The 23,414-nt window shown below is 39.4% G+C and overlaps 1 protein-coding gene across 1 annotated transcript; it reads right to left on the bottom strand.

Moving 5' to 3' along the window:
• Nucleotides 1–3,390: 3,390 nt before the first annotated feature.
• LOC149819608 (RNA-binding protein P-like) lies at nt 3,391–23,354 on the bottom strand. The gene is made up of 2 exons (XM_089983758.1): nt 21,913–23,354; nt 3,391–3,672 (listed from the first exon to the last, which is right to left on the bottom strand). Exon 1 carries the CDS (start codon nt 23,308–23,310, stop codon nt 21,913–21,915), a length of 1,398 nt encoding a protein of 465 aa, XP_089839884.1. The 5' UTR covers nt 23,311–23,354; the 3' UTR covers nt 3,391–3,672.
• Nucleotides 23,355–23,414: the final 60 nt, after the last annotated feature.

Below are 23,414 nucleotides of genomic sequence, written 5' to 3'. Positions count from 1 at the left end.
CCCAAAAGTCACTTGGAATCAAACCCTATGATAGGTAGCAGTGATATGAAACCGGTCCTCTCTCCCAAGGCTTACCACTGTAAGTGGGGCAAACCAGAGCTCGAACCTCATAGGTTCCTCATCTATATCTATACTACTTATAAAGGGGCAATGGTGCACAGAAATATTTAGCTTTATAAACTTTTTTAAAATAAGGGCATAGGTTAATCTAGGTTTAAATGCCTTTCTAAAATTTGTCAAAACATTGTCATAATACAACCCTCACGATAGAGAGAGAGAGAGAGGGAGGTTAATCTAATATAAACTCTAGTCATCAATCCTCATGTTGGTAACTTTCAATATGGTATAAATTTTCCTGATCTTTCTATTCAAGTTAATAATAGAATAATTATTTGTGTGTGTGTAACAGGTTTGTAAGGACGGGCTGTTTCCTTAATATTAATAATAATACGAAGAATGATATGAAATTGTCCTCTCAAAGTAGTGCTTATTTTCTACTACAACCAAGTCCTTGGATTTTTCTATTTAATGAGACATCGGGGCTTGAATGTTGGTAGAGTTTGGGCAGCTTAATGTTGGAACTTAACCTTGAATATTCTAAATAAGTAATGATTGAGCTTCATGATATTCCTTGAAATCTTACGCAATCAAGATACGGGACTGTGATTGTTTAATCTTTGATTTTAGTGGATCCGGCAACTAACAATTGGATTGTAGGAAATAACTATTTGAGCATCTCAATAATGCATTTTTACCAGAGTGCAAGAGCATGCACAGTGATTTTATGGTGCTTTAATATCTCAATCTAATCTAAATTTTGTATAACTCTAGGCAATGTTTGCCTACCAGCCTACATGCAGACCCAATACAGGGACAGCATGGCGATGATTCAACTTTCAATGGATAAGTTTGCCCAATAAAAGCCCCTGCAAGTTGGGGGTATCGTTTTTCAAAATTAATGCTGCTAAAAATATAACTTGGCAATCTAGTCTCATAGAGGAACATTACCAGCTTGGCCTTTTCTATTATTTTTTCCTGGTGTGATAAATAAGTTCATGTGTCCTTTTAGTTTCATTGCAGACAACAGTTCCTCATTGTTCAACGGAACATGTGACTGCGCCCTGGGAACAATAAGCCTGTTAGTGAGCTTCTTACTTCAATGGAAAGGAATTATGTGCTGATAATACATTCCATGTCGTTTCTATTCATCCATGCCGTCCCCTCCAAGGTAAGGCACAAGGTGCTCGCAGATGCTTTCACAAACACGGCTTAGGTGATAACCACTTTTTTTCATTATCCTCGGAAGAGACTTTTGCAACAAAGGCACCAGGAGTGTCTGATTAAATGATCATTTCTTAGTTGTTAACCACCTTTGTCCCTTACTTTTTCGAAGAGGGACAATTTCCCAATGGGCTCTCTTCAAATCCAAAGTTAGACAACACTAGAAGCCAAAATTTTCCATTTACCATGGGTTATGGCCATTTCTTACGTAAAAGTTGACCCTCTTGATGTTTCATGGACAGATTAAATAGCGACACTAAGGCCTAGTTTGTTTCATGCAACTTACATGAGAGAATATTGCGTTGGCAACATGGTGCAATCGTTATACAACATAGTGAAACAAAACTCAAAACATCATGGTGAAAAAATAAGTAGGCCCCCGTTTTTTATACCATAACCACTTTTTATACGTAAATTCATTCAGACCTCACACTAAGAGCTCGTTTGAAAAGAAGAAAAATTCCTTAAAATTTTTTTTATATAAAAGGCAAGCTGAGGTCAGAAAGACCCCTAGCAGTTATACAACAATACCATTGGGATTAGAACTGGGAACGTCCCAACACAAGCTGACGTGCCCTAGCTACTCCTACCAGACAAGCAGAGCTCCCGTTGGTTAAAACAAAAGGAACCTTTGCAACTAAAAGAACCCGACAGTATTAAAATAGCAACCACTCACTGCGAGTAAACCCTTGGAGGTCAAAAATTACAGCCAGAACATCGTTTGAATAGGTACTCAAGACGTCAAACGAGCTTCTTGGAGACCATCTCCTTGAGTTCCATAACCAGAGGACACCTCAGAACCATATTGAAGGATCGAGGCCTAGATTCGAAGACATCCAGGAGATGATAGTGTGCAGTTTTTTTCCCTTAAGAGAGGGAGACCTGAAAATGGTGGGTGGGAAGAAGATGAAGATGAGAGAGACCTAAAAGAATAAATTCCCTTTAGTAGAAAACAGTACTCCACCCGTGAAGTGGAGGAAAGTTTCCTATAAAAAATTATACTTTTTAGAAAAACTTTCTCAGATAAAAATTCTAAGCTCGGAAATCAGTAGTTTTTTTCTTTCCTAACTCTTTCTCCGCAAACTGGCCACTCTGGAACAGATCTCGTTAGTATGTGTAGACAATGAAAGAAAAGGACCAAGGCAAACAAAGGAATTCAATGTTGCATGCTAAAAACCAATATCAAATATGGAAAATAAACATGCTGGATTCTGATCTCGTTAGACGTATTTCAGACGGCACAATTCTGCAAGAACAAAACAAATCGTTGGCTACCAAATGATTAAACCACCACAGACACACATGTCCAAAGCAACAGGAAATGAGGGGTTTGGCGCTTGACAGAAGTTTATGAAAGAACACGAATTTATTGGCCCAACTGTCGAGGGTTTGAGCCCTTCATAGATGCCAATTTGGAAGTTTATTGCCAACATACCTCCACCTTTTTATATCTGGAACTTACAGAAAAAAGGGACATAAGTCAATCTTGTAGCTTCGAATGGAGATAAGTTGGGACTAACTCGCAAAAGGTGTGCCTGTTTACATTTTCTTGTTATTAAATGATTATGAGAATACTGCTAGCTACAGAGCCAGGTAGCAGCTATCCTATCTATAATTGTTGGTGAAAGGATGAAAAGATGAAAGGTCAATTGCTTGCTACCATCTTTGAAGATACTCCAAATGGCTCCCCCCAAACTGCAAGCACAAACTTCCACCACTCATCAGAAAGGATACTGGTGTGAGGAACTCAAGTGGCATTTTACATGGCATATATGATGGTCATAACTAAGGAGTCTTCAGCTTCACATAAAGAAGGTATGAACCCAGCAATATGGAAACACAACGGAAACTATCATGCAGGAGAAATCAGCATGTTGAACATTAATGCGTCAGGGTTTCCACACGCCTGTACAAGCATGTGATGGAACATACACACGGGCAGGTGCACATACATATGCATACACAAATCAATTAAAATGACAACCTTTTCCAACAAATAAAATGTATCCACTAACTAGTAAAATTCATCCCCTACACCAGAAATACAGAGAAGACAGGAAAAATTATATTTGCTACACATTCTATGCAATGCAAGGGTTGCAAAAAGAATTAAGAGAAAAGTGACTAGGCTTAGAACATGAGTTTACAAAAGACCCAGGAGGAAATTAACTTGCCTTGAAGCATATATCAAAGTAGAGAGAGAGAGAGAGAAGCTACTACAATACTGACAAAAACAGTTCGATCGTACTCTGATATTTGAAACCATTGTGAATAAGAACATTACACACCAAAAAACACCTACCAGCCATCAGACCACCAGGATCAAAGGACATTAGTACCACCTTCCTAGAATGAAGCTACAATAAGCACCACTTCGAACAGTTGAAACACCTGGAAGGGTGAACAATATCTTAAAACAATGCAAGAAATTATATGAAATTATGCACTGATGTAATTTATTAAGCAAATTGGGCACACAATACAAAAATTTAACAGACCATGCGAAAGCATTATAGCCAAAATATAATGGCATGTAAAAATTGGTTAAAAACACAATTGCAAGCAGCTTACTAGCCCAAAAAATCGTCAAGACATCGTGTAGCACACTTTGTCTATTAAGTATGTGTGATCATCGCAAAAATTTTCCTCTCATAATGTTCTCTCTCTTCCTTCTCTTTTCCTTTCCAACCTCTTATTTTCCTCCTTTTTGAAGGGAGGAAAGATAAAAGAACGGAAAAGAAAGAGAGAAGAGAAAAAGAAAGAAGAGAAGAGAAGATGAACTCTTTTGCGGGTCTCACTTGACCTTAATTTTAAAGAATTTTTGAAATAACTCGCCTCCGTTTTTGAAATATTTGCGGGAAAAATCGGGAGACGGGATCCGCTCGTCGGTACGAGGTTCGACCGTTCCTGGCGCCTTTACCAGGGGTAATCGAACCAAGGGTCGAATTTTATGCCTTTTGCTTTGCAAAGAATTTATCTAAGTGTTTATCCTAAATCTAAATGCACAATGAATCATGCTTGTGCAAATGCAAAGATGTATGCTCCTTTTGAAAATGTTTTGAAGAATTTCCAAGTGAAATTGATAAAGTGAAGAAAATGATTCTTAACTTAGAACTTAAGATTAAAGTTATAAGTCTTTAGAGTGATCACGAGTTTGGGAAGATAAATCTGGAATTTGGAAGTTAATTTTGAAGTCTTGTAATAAAAAGAGAATGGAGGAAATTTTTCAAAGTCATAAATGGACTTTGAATTTAGAATTTTGAACTTGGACGAATATCTGAAATGGAATTGAATTCCACTTTTGAATATGGGAAATCTAAAGAAATTGAGAAATGAGGTTTGTAAAAGTTGGATTTTCAAGATGAAATCCGAATCCAAGTTCTGGATAGAGTTTTGAATTGATTTTTAGGATTCGAAATAGGGACTTGGTTTGAATGAAATGGAATTGGCTTTAAGAATTGGAATTTTGGATTTAAGATTTGGAATACGAGGTGGTATTTGGATCTGAAATCTAAGGTCCAAAATAAGGTTGGACTCTGGATCCTAAGATGAAATTGGATCTGAAATCTGAGATCCAAAATAGAATTGGGTTCTGGATCCTAGAGTGGATTTGGATCTGAAGTCTGAGATCCAATGTAGGATTGGATTCTAGATCCTAAAAATTGGATTTTGGATCTGAATCTGAGACCCAAAGTAGGGTTGGATTCTGGATTCTAAGATGGAATTGGATCTGAAATCTGAGATCCAAAATAGAATTGGGTTCTGGATCCTAGAGTGGATTTGGATCTGAAGTCTGAGATCCAATGTAAGATTGGATTCTAGATCCTAAGAATTGGATTTTGGATCTGAATCTGAGACCCAAAGTAGGGTTGGATTCTGGATCCTGAGAATTGGTTTTGGGATCTGGATGGTATAACGAGGATCTGGATCCTTGATGAAATTCGGATCTGTGATTGGAGATCCAAAGTGGAATAAAAGTTTGGATCCTAGATGGAATTCGGATCTGTGATGGGAGATCCAAAGTGGAATGGAGTTCATACCTGGAAATCTGGATCCAAGTTTGAGACTAGGGTTTGTTTTTGGATTTGGGTTTTGAGAAGTCCAAAATAGGGCTTTTAAAAGATGATCTGGGTTTTTGAAGATCCAGATTTGATCTTGAGAAGGTTTGGGTTTTTGAGATTCAAAGTCATTTTCAACTTTGATTTAAAACTTTGAAGATAAACTGGATTTAGAATCAGAAGATGAATTTAGAAACTTCAAAGTTAAATTGAACTTTGAAATTGAGTTTTGAATTGAGTTTGAAAATTTAAAGTTTGAATATGAAATGATTTTGAAATTTCAAAGCCAAATTGGACTTTGAAATTGAGATAGATTTGAAATTTGAAATAGAAAAGATGTTCAAAAAAATCACTTTGGGTTTTTGAAAGAATTTTAAAAAAATATGATGCAATTCTATCATATATGATGAATGAATTTGAATAAGTTTGAAATTGGACTTTGAAAAGCTATTTCATTCTTTAAATGAATTAAAATAAGATTGAAAATATAATACATCCTTGACTATGGTCATTGAGTGTATTATATGATAATCTATATTTAAATTCAAAAGAAGAATAAAATACATTTTTAGTGATTTTATAGAATTTAAAATGAAATCAACCCTCAATATACCCTGACTATGGCCATTGGTATATATTTTGAGTTAATCCTAAGTTAAATTCTGATAAAAGAAAAAAATATTTTGAGAAAATATGATGGATTTTGAAAGTGGATCCAGTGTGGATCCAATGTTATTTCGTAAAAGATAAGAATTCTAAGTTTTGTTCACACCCCGACTATGGCCGTTGATGTAAATCGTCAACTTAGAATTAACTTACCTCTTACGAAATGGTGCACGTGCCATTCGTGTTTCACCATTGTGGGGATTTTGAGAAATACAGAAAAAAATGCATGGAATAAACAATTCATGGTGTTCTATGATGCTCATCCATTCTACCTAAAGCGAGAAATGTAAATTTTCATTAAAGCCTAGCTATTACAACTCATAAAATCAAATTTACAACTTCAAATAATGACAACTTTACCCACATATTTCCTGCAAAACAACCAGGTTAGTAAAAGGGGAAAATCATATATATATATATATGGAAGTCCAATGATGAAAATGATAAAAGGATGGAAAAGATATCTATATACCTACATACATATATATACGTACATGTACAGGTATATTCACATAAATGTGTATGTCTATGTATAGGTATATTCAATGAAGAGATATGCAAGGTATGGGGGAAGTGATATTACTAAGGCTGCAACAGGTTTTCGGGTACTGCTGCTGTGTTGTTTGCAGCAGGATGGCCTAATTTGGGTAATGGTGTGGTAGATAGCCACAAGGTGGCTGTGGACCAGATGGTGCTGATGATAGATTTTTCTGCCAAACAATGGCAGCAAGGTAGGCACTGTGATGCCAACCACTATGGGCACTAGAAAAACCATTGTTGGTGTGAGATGAGCCATGGGGTATGTAGCAGTATGTTCTTTACTAGTAAAGGGGCAAGTAGTGGAGGATGTAAACAGGCAATGAGGTCCCAACAAATGCAAAATAATGCATAGTTGAACTGAATGAAGACTTCAGCCTAGACATTGGAGATGATCAGCACTTCTGAAGGTACCTAAGTCAGGATTACAACAGTGCTTACACACTGCTGCAAGTATGTACAGATGAAAACCCGATAGTGCAGGGGCACTATTACAAACAGGTAAGGGGTTGAGATGCTGCTCAAGGGTTTTGCTGGGAATGAAGATTGACATGTGGTAGTGATAGTTGAAAACAGGTGAAGGTAGGGGAAATGGTGATGCTGAAACTAGTTGTAGGAGATGGGTAGCATATTGATGTTGTGTGTGCGGGGTTGAAAATAAGTGACAGTGGGATGATAAGTGTTGAAACAGAGCATACAAGGGCAGCAGTGTAGTGGGGTGCAGGTGAGAGTGGAAGTTTATTGCTGCAGCTGGCATTAAATGCTGGATAACAAATGTAAATGGGTGGCGATATACAGGATAGACAGGTTCTAAAAAAAAATTTGACAGCTATGCAAAAATCTGACAATATATTCAGAAATGCATCCAAAACATCAAGCTTTAGAATCAATATATGGAGAATTCTAGGTGACGCTAGATCATTCTAAAGAAAGATAACTTCTAAAAGGAAAAAGGAAAATCAGTAAAGAGCCAAAGAGACATACCCTAGTCTCTTGATTGAGAAAGATTATTCTCTTCACTAATAGGAATAACAACCAGCCATACCGCATCCCCTCCGATCATTATCTGTTAACAGGATAACCTTTTTCTTTTTTTCTTTTTTTTTCCTTTTTTTTTTATCTGAGCAAACTTACAGAAAGATAAGGATTGAAAGAAGAAATAACTGAGGTCTTGAAAGCTATTTATCATTAACCAGAAACATTCATTCAACCCTAACTATGGCAATCTTTTAGATTAGCATGGCAGCATGAATATAATGTGTCAAACATAATTGAGCATGAGCACCAACAAGTGGTACTTTATTCACTTTTGCAACATGTGAAATACCTACGTAAACACAATATGCACATAACTACTTTTGAATACTTTAACTAATACACAGGTAATCTACATCAGATGATATTTAACAGATGCTGTGAGTGTGCATATATACTGAAAATGAAGTGCTGAAAGTGGATTCAGTTCATCTCCAATCATTTCAAGCCAATTGGGATCACCAGCTTATAATGCCATTATGCAATTCCTAGCATTGACAACTATCTCAGAATCAATTTAATGCTTATAAGTTTCTGTCAAGCACAGATTGCGTAAGTGACATCAGGTGCCAAGATACAATGCGTTGTTCAGCTTGAGCCATACGCATGTGCCTATTCAGGTGGAAATCATTCAGAGCCCAAATTAAACCTTTGCAGTAGCTCTTTTCAGCTTGATCTCACAAGATCAATTCACTTCGATACATCGAACCCTTGCAACTTGAGACTCATGTAAGCCAGTCATCATTTTTTTTTTATAGTTGATTATGACAATCATCTCTGACGAGCCTAAATTTGGATGGTCCCATTGATTGTAATTCACGTTCATATTGCAGAGGCCCCGGTTCTTTTTTCAATGGATCAAGATGGATGGGCAGCAAACCAAATTGCGGTCGTGTGAGGTTTTTCGTTTAAGACCAATCCTCAAATTCAGCAGACCGGATGAGAATTGGGCTATTAATAGCCCGTAAGCTTGAGTCAACAATAAATGGTGACTGTATTCTAATGGGGTTACCAAAATGAAAGTTGATGCAAACATCGACTCAATGTGCATGTTATGAAGGACAGGGCAAAGGCTAAAAAAAAAAGATTGTAAAACGGTAAGAAATGTTGGGATTCCTCATCCCGTCAATATTGCATATCTGTAAATAGGATTTGCTAAGGAGCAAACCAAGGTTACAGGAATGCTTTAAAAGTTTGAGAAACAGGGGATATCTTTAGCAGAGAGAAATAGACGATACGAAAGAAGGAGGAAGGCGAACCACTTACCTTTGGCGTGCTGGTGATTCTGAAGGAGGGAGCGGACGTCTCCTTTGAGGGGAAGGCGATCAAAGAGAGGGGCTGGGGCGCTCCTTTCTTGAAGAGAGTGGACACTTCAGCAGAAAGGTCGATGAAGGTGGATGATGGGTATCTCCTGTAATGGCAGAAGTTCTAAGGAAGTTGCGGTTGATCGGATGGCGCTTCTTCTTCTCTTGCTGCCGGAAGGTCTGATTTCTCTCAATCGGGTACTCAAAATGAAGAAGGGGAACAAATGATTCGAGAGGATGGATGGGGTCGATGATGGATTTTGCCGGGCAACTCGATGGAGATGGATGGTAATGAACCTTTACAGAGAGAACTCGATCGATAATGAGTAAAAGAAAAGCGCTCTTGCAGAAAGATCGATCTCCCCCAAAAAAAGAAGTAATGCCCCCCCTCAATAGAAGACGGAGTCCTCATTTTAAGGAGGGCGTGGAAGGCTCCCGAAGGTGGTTCGTTGGAGATGGAAGGTGGCGATGAAGGTATGCCGTTTCGTGATGGAGGGTGGATGAAGGATGAGCGTGGAGATCGCACATGGGGGGGAACGGCCGGCCATGGAGGTGAATCCGTTGGTGATGGAGGGATTCGGGAGGAGAGCACATGGGGAGGAAGGTTTTGGAGAGGTTTTGTGAAGGCTGAGCAGAGAGAAGAAGAAGTCGGCTAGGCGATTAGGGTTCATTTGTAAACTTTTTTTTTTGGTTTTTCCAAAAAGAGGCTCCCTTAACAAGATTTTCAAAAAAAATGGTTTAAAAATGATTTTTTTTTAGCAAAATCGACTTTAAAAGGTTTAAACTCATTCATTTTTCTTTGAAATTTTCCATTTTTTTGGTTTTTGTTATATTTTTCTATATTTTTTTGTATAAAAATCCTAAGATTTACGAGAAATAAAAAAAAATTTAAAACTGATTTTTTTTGTAGTTTTGCAAAAATATTTACAAAAGAGAGTTTTCTGAGAATTCGGGTTTTTATTTTTGAAATTTTTCTCAAAGAGGGGATCGGATCCGATTTGAATCAAAGTTGGGTCAGAGCTAAGACTTTGGGTCCGAATTCTAACGAATCTAAGGAATGAATGGAATTTTTGGTTTAAAAATTTACCCGGTTACTCAGAAGATGGGCTCATGGGCAAAAATGGTCATTTTGAAAACCCTTTGAAAAATTTGGGGTGTTCACGGTATGGCAGGCCACAAGGGCACCACACGCCTGGCAAGGTGTGTCAGATTAAGTCATTCAATCTGGACATCAAGAGTTCAATACCTGGAGTGTGCATTCACTGTCAAAAGGCCAGAATTAACAGAAAAATATCTCTGGTGTGCAGTCGTCAACAGTTTGATACCTGGAGTGTGCATTCACTGTCACAAGACAGCTGAAAAAAAAAACTATGCCCGGTGTGCAGTGAGGGAGTATTCGTGGGATTTTACACCATAAACACCTATGTAGTCAAACATGCTATGTGTTGCCTAGTACCAGTCAGAGACTAGGCGGACTAATCGGAACCCTAATTTTAAAAAATAAAAAATATACAAAATTTGCAAATGCAATGCTAAAACTAATAACAAAGTTCATGCAATGTCACATGGGTGCAGGTGCGGAGCAATTTCAAAAATTTTGGACACGAGAACACGGCTATATATATATATATATAAAAGATCCACCCCCGATACCCTCTTGAATCCGGGTCGGGTCTGGATCTGGACCCGACCCAAGGCCAAATTAATTTTAATAAATAGACAAAAATATACTCGGTCAAAGTTGACAGAGCCCAAAATGTAGACAGACTCGACCCCGGTGCGTTGACCATGTCCGACACTTAGTTGACCATGTCCGAAGCCGCACCCGTGTGGGAGCGTGTCAACATAGGTGTGTCGACCTTTTAACCGAGTCCATGTGACTTAGAGTTCATGTGACATACAATCAACAATAAGCAATAGACAAAAAAAACTAGTTAAACATGGTCAAATCCTTTTATCGGAGTTTTCCTGAGAGATTGATTTCCATCTTTTGCCTAAGAAAGACTTTTCCAACTCGAAAACAGTTTCTAAACATACATCAGGTTTTCCAACTTACATTTTACAAAATTTCATAGCGCATGCCTGAATTCTCTATGCATTTAGGATAGAACACGATTTTGATGATTTAACTAAGTCAAGCACATATTTGGCCCTTGGTTCGATTACCCATCTGTTAAAGGCGTCAGGAACGGTCGAACCGCGTACCGACAGGTCAAGTCCTATTCTTCAGAATATTTCCCGCAATTTCAAGACAGAGGCAAGTATTTCAAAACAATTTCCAAACTCTGGTCAAGTTTGACTCGCAGAAGATTTTCCCCTCTCTCCCGCAGGGAAGAGAAGAAATTTTGCGACGATAACAGGTTTGGCGACCGTGATGGGACCTGTCCTTGTTTGATCAAAAGTCTGTTTGGCTTAGTTCAATTATCGAAACTGTGTTCTCAAAATGTCAGCTCTTTTGCTTTCTGATATCATGCGAGCTTAGGAGCCTAGATTCTGACCTAGCTGACATTGATTGCATATAGACTAAGCATGGTTTGGTAGAACCATATTGAAGAGATATTTTCATGCTCTCATAGACTTAGGTCTAAATATAACTCTCCTAATTTAGGATCTGAATGCAAACAATGTATGCTTCTTCAAAAGTTTTCAACATCTATCTCTCTAGGACTTAGAGCCCTCTATTTCTTGCATGTGATCATTTTTTCAAAACCCCCTTTAGCTATTTTTACCCGCTCTTCACGTTGCTGGGCTCTCTTCCAGAACCCTAGTTCGGGACAGAGCCTCACAATTGGGCCACTTATTTGGGTTGACACCCCCCTACCACGTACTAAGGGTCACAGTCCGAAGTATATCGGTAGGCGCTCAAGGATGTTGGAAAATCTTACCTTAGAACCGGAGCTGAAATTCTATGCCACGTACTTCGGGTCTCAACTCGAGTATATCGATATAACTGGATTGGACAAAGATGATCTGAACCTAGAGTTAGGATTAAGATCCTACAACTATTTTTCAAAATAATGCATCTAGAGTCAGCCTTTTAGGGAGTGTTGTATGTGCATAAATGTTTGTGCAGGATGTGACTGTTTGCATTATCGTTATTCCTCTCATATTTTCCCCAAAAATATTTTTTCAAATATCCATATTCTCATCTTTTCCTTTTATTTTCTCAAACCCTGGATGATTTTCCCAAACATCTAATTTCTTTCAAAACTCCAAGTGATTTTTCATTCTCCCGTTCTAGTGGATCTCGAATCTTCAGCTGCATTTTATATCTTGCCTGCAATTTTTCAAAATTTCCTATATTTTCCTAGGTCTGATTCTGAGTCTTTCTCTGTTTTCAGTCTGATGGCATCCAATCAAATCGATCCTATTTTTCCTGAAGGTCACATCTCCTACGAGGTGCGACAAGGTGGTCCTGAACATCGAGCCATTAGCACCGGAACTTTTATTCCCCGGTGGTATTATTCATGGCTCAAAAGATTTTTTTCCATGTTCTCGGACCATTTGAGCGAGTGCGGATTAGAATTGGCATCAACAGTCGGAAAGCATACCATCAACGGTAACCTGATCCACGCAATGGCAGAGCGATGGAATCTACGAACTTGTACCTTCTAGTTCCCATGGGGAGAGATGACCATTTTAATGGATGAATTTTCAGAAATCATGGGATTACCAGAACCAGACGGTCAACCAAGAGATCCGTTAGAGCATCAGTTCCTGATCAATGTCAAGGGTTTGGACCCCCGAGATTCTTTAGCCCGTATGACAGGCCGCCGATCTTGGCCCCTGATCCAGATGGATGGAAATGAATATGTCAATCTGCTTGAGTTATACCATCAATACGGGACCTTCGTCGAAGTCAACTCAATATCAAGCACAGCTATAGAAAGAATTCAGAATGTGATGGTTGTATGCACTGTAGGATTAACCCTTTTCCCAGATGGACAAAACTACATGGATATCAGAATAATCTAGCTCATGAGAAGATGGGGAAGTCGACAGACCAACTGTCTCTCCATAGCCATGGCAGCGTTCGCTTTCCTATATCGGGGTTTGACTCGTTTCTCACTTGGAGAGTCTATTCTCATCGAAGGATGCATTTACGCACTTCAATCCTGGTTCTTCCAACATGTTCCAACTCGAGCAAATTCTTTCAGATACAATGGCCAAGAACTCCTCCCAGTGGCGCAGTATCGGTTCATGATCGATAGCATCCAAGAAGGTGACATCGTGTGGGATTACTTTGATCAACAATTATCTCTTCCCACATATACATACGCTTATGGCAAGCGGTTCAAATTGTTGGGACCATTCTTCTGTACTTACTATCAACCGGAGCGATGTGTTCGGCAATTCTCCCAGAGGCAGCAGTACGTCGAAGCTCGACTACTATCAAAAGCTATAGCAGAATTCGATCTCACTTCTGCACAATGGTCCAGAGCATATCATTCTGCCCGCTACGACTGAGATTCCTTCGTTACTCTTAAATTCTTTTCTGATCCTAAAGTGTCTGCCGACTATCATGAATGGTGGCAAATTGTTTGTCCTTCACCTCTTTGTCAAGATCAATAAAAAAATTCAAATTTTCTCATTCCAATAAAATTTTCTCTCTTTCTCTTGTGGTTTGACGATCTCGCCTAGGTAACAAGGCACATTTTCCGTTCATTTCTCTTGCAAAAAGATGACAACATAATTGTCGTGATCCCCGCAACAACTCAATCCCAAGTAATAGGATACAACAACAACAACTACGCCTTCATCCCAAAACAATTGGGGTCAGCGATATGAACCAAAAAAGAAATTCATTTTGGGTCTTCCACATGAATCCTTTTCCTCCAATCATTTCTATCCAATGCCATGTCCTCGGTGAGGTTCAAAGCATTCATATCCTTTCCTATCATCTCCATGCAAGTCTTCCTAGGCCTACCCCGACCTCTTTTAACTAATATATTTTCCAATTATTCCAGCCTTCTAATTGGAGCATCATTAGGCCTTCGCCGAATATTTCCAAACCACCGTAAACGATTCTCTCGCATCTTATTTTCAATGGGTGCAACACCTACCTTCTTACGTATCTCCTCGTTCTGAATCTTATCTTTTATTGTATTTCCACACATCCATCTAAGCATCCGCATCTCAGCTACACTCATTTTTTGAATATGATGTCTCTTGGCAGCCCAACATTCTGTACCATATAGTAAAGCGGGTCTAATAGTCGTCCTATAAAACTTTCCCTTCAACCGCAATGGCATTCTACGATCGCACAACACTCCAGTTGCACTTTTCCATTTCAACCACCCAACCTTTATCCTATGATTTACATCTCCATCAATTTCTCCATTCTTTTGAATGATGGATCCCAAATATTTGAAATAATCATTCACCGGTATTTCTTGCTCACCAAGCTTCACTACACTCCCATCACTACTTCGTTGTTTACTAAACCGACATTCCATATATTCAGTCTTACTCTTACTCAACTTAAAACCTTTAGCTTCCAATGTCTGTCTCCATAATTCTAACTTAGCATTAACCCCAGCTCTAGACTCATCAATCAAAACAATATCATCAGCAAACAACATACACCACGGTACATTTTCTTGAATTGATCTCGTAAGCTCATCCATCACTATCGCAAATAGGAAAGGGCTTAAAGCAGATCCTTGATGTAACCCAACCGTTATCGGAAAATTGGTTGACACCCCTCCACAAGTGCGGACATTGGTTACTACTCCTTCATACATATCTTTAATTATACTAATGTACTTGAGAGAAACACCTTTCTTCATCATTGCCCACCAGAGAACGTCCCTAGGTACTCTATCGTATGCCTTCTCTAAATCAATAAAAAACATATGCAAATCTTTGTTCCTCTCTCTATATCTTTCAATAAGTTCTCTAAGAAGATGTATAGCTTCCATAGTTGATCTTTCAGGCATAAAACCAAATTGATTCTCCGATATCATGACAACCTTCCTCAACTTAGACTCAATCACCCACTCCCAAAGTTTCATAGTATGACTCATGAGTTTTATACCACAATAGTTTGTGCAATCTTGTATATCACCCTTATTCTTATATAAAGGCACTAAAGTACTCTTCCTCCACTCATTAGGCATCTTATTTGTTCGCCAAATCAAGTTAAAAAGATTTGTCAACCATTCTAAACCTTTCTCTCCCAAGAATTTCCAAGCCTCGATAGGTATACCATCTGGGCTAACTGCCCTTCTTGATTTCATTTTCTTCAAAGCCTCTACAATTTCTTTCTTTTGAATCTTGCGCATGAAGTCACGATTTATCTCATGAAAAGGAATGAAGAAGTCTCCAAGATCTTGAGCATGACTATCATTAAATAGCTTATCAAAATAATCTTTCCATCTCTCCTTAATCACCTCATCTTTGATTAAAACCCTTTGCGTTTCATCTTTGATACATTTAACCATACCCAAATCCCTTGATTTCATATCTCTCATCTTTGCAAGCCTATAAATATCCTTCTCGCCTTCTTTGGTATCCAGCTTGTCATAAACCTCCTTATATACCTTAGCCCTCGCGTTTCGAACTACTTTTTTAGCTTCCTTCTTTGCTATCATATACTTCTCCAAATTCTCATTATCACGACTCTTACTTATATTTCTATAACACTCTCTTTTAACCTTAATAGCTAATTTGACATCCTCGTTCCACCATGATGTATCCTTACCTAGTGGTGCACCGCCTTTAGACTCACCCAATACCTCCTTAGCCACTTTTCTCATGCCACCCGTTATCTTATTCCACATTGATTCTGAATCCTCCTCGAGACACCAATCAACTTCCTTAGCTACCTGCTCTACAAACATTCCTTGTTTAGCTCCTTTCAGTGCCCACCACTTAATTCTAGGATCGATCCTATGTCTATCCCTTTTGCGGCATTGTCTAATTCTAAGATCTAAAATTAAGACTATATGTTGTGTAGCTACACTTTCTCCCGGTATAACCATACAATCGATGCAACAACCCCTATCTCTCTTTCTAAGTAGGAAAAAATCTATCTGACTCGTATTAACCCCACTTTTAAATGTTACTAGGTGAGACTCCCTCTTCCTAAACAAAGTGTTTGCTAAGATCATATCATAGGACAAACCAAAATCTAAACTCCTTTCTCCACTTTCGTTTCTTTCTCCTATACCATAGCCTCCATGGATACTCTCAAATCCATCCCTACTAATGCTTACATGCCCATTAAGGTCACCGCCGATGAAAAGCCTTTCTCCATAAGATATCCCTTGTACTACTCCATCTAAATCTTCCCAAAATTGACGCTTAGTGGAATCATCTAAACCTACTTGAGGTACATAAACGCTAATAATATTAATAATATCCGTACCTAATACTAATTTAATAAGTAAAATTCTATCACCCTTCCTACAGACCTCAACTACATTATCTATAAACTCACGACTCATAACAATCCCTACTCCATTCCTATTTATTCCTATTTATTCCTGTATACCAAATCTTATATCCCCAAGGTTCTATCACTTTTGCTTTCTCACCTACCCATTTGGTCTCTTGTAGACATAAAATATCAATCTTTCTCCTACACATAACATCTACTAGCTCTACCAACTTACCAGTTAAAGACCCTATGTTCCAAGTGGCTAACCTAATTTTATGGTCTTGGACTAACTTCTTTACCCCCACTCGTCCAACAAAGTAAGGGAACCCTTGCCTATTTGACACCACACCCGGGCGCCGGTGTGACGCGTCGCTTCTGGGCGACGACCTAACAACCCTTGCCCATTTATCACTGCCTTCGAGCCTAGAGAGTACAGCGCGTCACTCAGTAGGGAACGCCCCAACGAAATTCTCATATTGGTTCATTTTCATAGGGTATGCCTAAGTTTTTATGCTGGCTGTCACAGGCCTACCGCAACTCTCCTCCTGTATCCGGCCTTGGGACCGGCAGTGTATACAGGCGAAGTTAATCCCTAGTAATAGGATACTTTTTCAAATTTGTCTACCATATTTCCAGCAAATATTTCTTCCAAAAACCAATTCCTTCAGAATCTAATCAGGTCTTTGCCCTGTAGAGAGCATAGAATTGCAATCACAAGAAGCAATCACAACGAGAGTGAACAAAAGAAAGCTCAACACATTTTATTCATTCACAATTTTGCTCGGAAGCTATTATAGTTCAAGTATACAAGTTGCCCTTCGCGGTATTGATTCACCTGAATCGGGCAGCTTACATAAGACTCAACAAAAGCAAAATAGACTCTAGACCCAACTTTACAATGTAAGTCACAAGGGAACAGTGTGACTATTTTGAAAAAAGAATATGAACGAAGAACCTCAACTAAATACTCTGGGTGATAAAAAATCATACCATAGATAGTCGTGAACCATTAGTTATGTAGTATAAAAGAAGAAACATTGATAATGGGCCTAGTGTTTTAGAAAAATATTTTAACCTCGAGTCTCAAGCCATCTACTAGAGACTCTAGACCTCCAAATAGATTTGTGTCCTATGAATTATAGAACATGTTTAGCAAAAATCTTTTCCTACTTTGAACCCAATACATACAAACAAGCCAAAGCTCATCTTGAATGGATAAATGCAATGAATTATGAGCTTGGAGCCTTACACAAATCTAGGACCTGGACAATAGAGGATTTATATAAACGGAAGAAATCTATAGGATGTAGGTGGTTGTATACAAGGTCAAAACCAAGAGTAATATAAGGCTAGGTTAGTAACCAAAAGTTATTCTCAAGAATAAGGTATAGACTATGATGAGACCTTCGCTCCAATAGCTAGAATGACTTATGTCAGAACTCTTTTACTTGTTGTCATTAAGAATTGTCACATCTATGAGATGGACGTCAAAAATGTCTTTTCAAATGGTGAACTAAAGGAAAAAGTATATATGGATCATCCACCAGAACAGGAAAGGTTTTCTGTTTACGTAAAACCCTACGTGGCCTTAAACAAACACTTAAGGATCGATAATGATAAGTTCAATTTTGTTATGATTAAACTTGCTTTTTTATATTGTTATGTGTTGCTCGTTAGTGGCATTGTGCTTGTGTTTGTATCTTGACTCATAAGTGGTTCTCGACGGCGTTCCTACTTCTGCATTATACAAGACCCAAAGAGGCTTTTTTTGTATTTCTTATATATCATTACAAATATCACAAGAATATTGTCGCTATATGTGACTGTTAAAACCCAAAAAAAATCAAGGCCAGCAATTTTTTGAGACAAACAGTTTTTTTTAAATGTTTAAAAATAAAGAATGGTTGGCGACCATTTTGTTGCCAGCTACCAATCGAAAAATGGACAGCCAAGCATCGCCTAGCATGGGAGACCCAACCCCAGGTCAGCCATTTCCCAAACAATGGCGGGCCGGAATGGTGGGAAGGCCAACTTTTTGGGAAAAAATAGAAAAGAAAACACAGGTTTACGATCGGTGGCCGGACTCTATTGTGGTTGGGGAGGGGTGGGATGCGTAGGGGGAGGATGGTAGAACCCCCTCCCGATAAATCAGGTTTTCGACCCTCTGGAGGTCGGGGCTTTTCAGTTAGCCAGGTTTTGGCATCATCCAGACAACGCCAAAACCTAGTTTTTGGATTAAAACCAGGTCTACACCCACAACTAGCCGCATCCAAATGGTACCATAGTTTTTCTCACATAAAAAGGCAACCCCTATTTTTTTCCCCAAAAAAAAGGGACACTGTTCCAATAAATATTACCTTTCTACTAGCAATTATTCTGGTGCATGACTTGTTTTTTCCTTTGAATTTATTTTTCTTTTAACATTTTTCTCACGTATAAAGTGGAAACCGGAAACCTTAGATTGTGGAAAGCCCCTAAACCCTAGGGCAACCATTCTGGTGACTATGACCTTAGGCTTCTTCCCTTCAGATTAAACCAACAGGTAATTATTCTATTTTTCTGTTGAATGGCAATTCACCTCTTTGATTAAGCGTGGTTTATTGATGTTCGCAGAAAATAGTTTGTAGGAAGAAATATATAGTTCTTGTTTTCCCAGAATGCAATGCTATCGATCAAGTCTTTGACAGGATCATTATCAATTTTTAACATTTGTATCTCCGTCATATTTTTGTTTCCCTTTTTCCCACTTATAAGGCATTAGGCAAAAGCCAAAGTGTTTGCCATATTTTATTCTCATGACATCGAATGGAGGAAACTCCAACAATTCTCTCCCTTTTTAAAAACTTCCCCATCATTTTAAGGAAGTTCACCCACTTTTTTTCTGTTTTTAATGTGCATGAAAAAAAAAGCAAGCTGCAGGTTATGATGCTATATCAAGCTCAAGCTACAGTTACTTCTGATGCCACAATTCATGAATTTTTCATCATCATGGACTCATGTTACAAAGTCGATAAAGATGCTAAAGGGGGGTGGCAATGTAATGTTTTATGACAATATTTCTAAAATATCCTTCATTGGATAATGTAGAAGTGAAGGCCCCTTTTCTGAAAATTAAGGTGACACAGCATTGAGTACTTCAGACACATTGATGAAGCTATTTATAAATAATTGAAGAGCAACACCAGCTTGATAAGAGAAGCCTATGATAGCATCAAGTGCAATCAACATAAAAATAATGTAAGCAAAGAGAAAAAACATACAGAAAATGTGGAATTCTTTTCTTCAAGTTTGATACCATTTAATGCAGCTATGAATTTTCTTGTAAGGATCTAACTATATCTCTTGCAAATTCTAAGTCAAGTGGGGACATTCCTCCTAGTTTTGGAAAATTGCACATAACAATACTGGTAGTCTCGTAGAAGAAGCCTGATGTGAAAAAAATACTTAAGTAAAAGTTTTTCTGAGATGAAAGTTGGTTTTATAACAAAAGAACCCTTTTATTAACCTCATCATTTCTCCAATAAAATGGTCAACTTTTTTAAAACAATAAATGCATCTGAAGTGTACAAGAATATTAATTATTTAAAATGATTATTTACGAACATGAGTCATGACTAAAGAAAAAAAAGGAGGATACAAAATAGTTCAAATACCTAATGATAAAATTATCAGCACAAAAGCTGTGACTCTGAGAGAGCCAGAGAGAGGTGTTAAGCATGGGTGATCAACATGTCACCAGGACATGGCAAAACAAGCCATGTACCCGTGTTGACATGCGTACGGGTACCGAGTGCAACATGAGCATGTGGGCCTGTGGGTTGGGTTGGGTTGGGTTGGGTCCAACTAAGACCCAACCCGAAACCCACACTTGTTTTTTTCTGTTTTTTTTTTGTTCTGGCAAACCTCCCCCTTCCCACGGGGGCAGGAGAGAGAGAGTACCTACCTCCTCCATCTCTGTCTTCTTCTTCACCTACTTGTTCACCTTCTTCGTACCCACAGCGAGAAAGAGAGAGAGTCAAGAGACAATGAGGCGGTGGGAGAGGTATCTACCTCCACTTCCATCTTCACTTTCCTTCTTTGTACCCAGAGAGAGACGATGAGGCAATGAGAGACCCTCTATTCTTTTTTTAATTTACGAACACCCCCCCCCCATTCATTTTTTTACCTACACCCCCTTATTTATTAAAAGTGACCTCCCACAACTCCCTCTTTTACTAAAATTTGTCCATCATTTACTAAAAACTGCATTGGACCTACAAACTATTATATGGATCTTGCAATGGACACACACACACACACACACTATATATATATATATATAGTTGTGCCCAGTACCCTCATTTTTTTAAATTGTCATGTTGTACCCTCTGTACCCGTACCGAGGTGACATAGGTCATCATGCTCTTAGCAAAGAAACAATACAAGCACTTGAGAGAAGTTTTCGAGAGCCACTAGACAGAATCCTTAGAGTTATCAACCATTGATCTAATTATCCAACATGTATAACAAGATGCATCTTAGAGACGATCAACTTTAACCTTATGATAATGATATGTTTACGTCAATAAAAAGTCCTCCAGCAACTAATGCTAGTGCAGTAACGAATAAGAAAGGCATGTTTAAACTTTAAAGTGTCATTAAAACTACATTGACAGCTTGTTATATAGTATGGTGCACATCAACTAGAAGTGATGATACCCAATATAACTGTAAAAGGAAACATATTCCTTTTCCGATTAACAATCATTCAAGCATATTACTAGAGCAAAAGGCACAACAAAATCAATATCCCACAAATGAATCCAGGATATCCACGGACATCTGAAGTTAACATACAATCTCTTCTCATCTCTTCCCTTTCACAATGCATACTCTCTATGTGAAAGGTATGGCAATGTGTGTCGTGTGATTTTTTAATATGAGCGTGATACCATTTGCATGTTTTAGTTATGCAGCACTTTTTTCTGTTGCAAATTGTCACATAACTTGGGGTAGCAACCAAATCTTTTTTAACTTTATAGTTAGTTCCGTCAGCTAAATTTGGCCTTCATATTAATACTTCCAAAACTCGGTATGTTGCAAGAATTTTCTGCTGAGAAATTTCACACAGAAACACATCAACAAACATCACGGTGAAACAGGATAACGTGAACTAAACCCAAGCAAAAATCCCCCAACCCCGGAGCCAATCAAGAAAATGAATGAACCTACACCATTTTGAACCAAAAAAAGAAAAGAAAAGGGTTCAACACCAAATACTGAACATGAATCTATATTAGAAGCACTAAACCAAAAATGGCAGTAGGGACATCTAGTATGCTGAACAATACTATAGCACATAAAGATAACCACTTAAGACAATAATCTCTGGCATCCAAATCTGCACTCAGATACCTCTCTTTCACCAGTTAAGCTCAAATAAATCACTCTCAATGAGTATAACAGACATAATCATGCTATACTATTAAAAAGGAAAAACTCTCAAAATTGCATACAAAGAAGATGATGAACTGTCATTATGATATTATAGAATATTGCATAAGCTTTTCTAAAATCACCCACGATCATGAACCAAAGTAAATGGCCCAATGGAGTGAAGAAAAATGCACTGCACAAAGTATAGGTATTTGAAAGCAAAAACCTGCAGTACCTAACGTCCGGTATATGTCGAAAATCCCCCTAACGATCCCACACCAAGTTGTGTACTAGCTGCTGCCGATTGACCCAGCTGGTTGGTACTCTGATAAGGACCTAACCCCTGCAGAGCCGCATGCGAAACATAGGTACTCATAACATTAGGGCTAATGCTGTTAACCGATGGTTGGCTTCCATAAACGCCCCCAAATGTAGATCCACCAGTCGCCAACGAAGTCGACAATGCTGGATTGACCCTAGGCGACAACCCGCTCGGATTAACCGAACTCATCATAGGAGAAACCCCAATTCCAGCAACATTTGCGCCAGACAACATCGGATTCACGCTCGGTGCAACCCCATGACCCAACGAATTGGGCAAGCCTATCAGGGAACCGGCTGCATGGGTAAGGGCGAGGTCGTTTGACTGCAGTTCCGTGGCGGCACCTACCATGGGCACAACCGCCTGTGGTGTCCCGGCCGCCTTGGCCGCACCTAACGTCGACCCCTTCACGGACCTCTGGCAGTGCAGCATGTGGTCCTCCAACATCTTGTACGGCTCCTCCAGCGCCTTCCTCGCCCCATCGACCGTCTTGTAGATGAAGATCGCGAAGCCCCTTGGCTTACCGGTTACGGGGTTCAGCCCTATGGGGCCCGCCTCTAACTCTCCGAACTTCTGGAACAGAGACCGCAGCTTGTCGACGTTCACCTGACGCACGACGTTGCTCACGAAGATCTTCCGCTGGGCAACATTAGCAGCCCTGTGCGAGCGCACGGGACGGGGACCAGGACCGGGACCGGGACCGGGACCGGGACCGAGACCGAGACCAGGACCGGCCGAGACGAGCCGGCACAAGGTGGTTCGTGACCCGACATTCTTCTTCGGCAACTTCAGCGCCTTCTGCGCGCCCGACCAGTGATGGTAGTGGACGAAGGCGTAACCCATGGACCGCCCGGTGTCCCAGTCGGTGACGATCTTGCACTCTGCGATGGTGCCGTACTTCCTGAAGACGGAGAGGACTTGTTCCGTCGTCGCGTCCCGGGCGAGGCCGTGGACGAAGATTTTTCGCTGCGCCGGGTCCTTATCGGCGACGCGGTTGATCCGGTCCACGATCTTCGGGTTCTTGGCATAGGCATGGAAGAGGATATCCGACAGCTGGTCCTTCCCGAAGGGCTCCAAGAGCTTCCTTACGAGATCACGCTTCTTCTCTCTCAACTTGCCATCCTCCTCTTCTTCATCGCTTTCATCATCGTCATCTTCCGCCTCTTCTTCCCTACCCTCCGCTTCCTCTTCCTCTTCCTCTTCCTCTTCCTCTTCCTCTTCTTCGTCTTCCTCTTCTTCTTCTTCTTCTTCTTCTGAAGACTCTTCTGGTGAAGGTTCGATCTTAGGAGGATCCTTTCGCTTCTTCTCCATTGAGGATGGAAGGAGGGTCTATGCAATTCAGATGAGAGAGAGAGAGAGAACTAGGGTTTTATAAGGAAACCCTATAGCGATGGTCTGATGGGCCAGGCCGCCAG

Source organism: Nuphar pumila, chromosome 12 (genome assembly GCF_984573655.1).
Source record: "Nuphar pumila chromosome 12, dmNupPumi1.hap1.1, whole genome shotgun sequence".
NCBI classification, from domain to species: Eukaryota; Viridiplantae; Streptophyta; class Magnoliopsida; order Nymphaeales; family Nymphaeaceae; genus Nuphar; species Nuphar pumila.
This window is presented reverse-complemented; position numbering and strand designations above follow the sequence as displayed.

Excerpts from the sequence above, each read along its gene's own strand:
- LOC149819608 (XM_089983758.1), bottom strand. The coding sequence starts at position 23,310 with ATGGAGAAGAAGCGAAAGGATCCTCCTAAGATCGAACCTTCACCAGAA.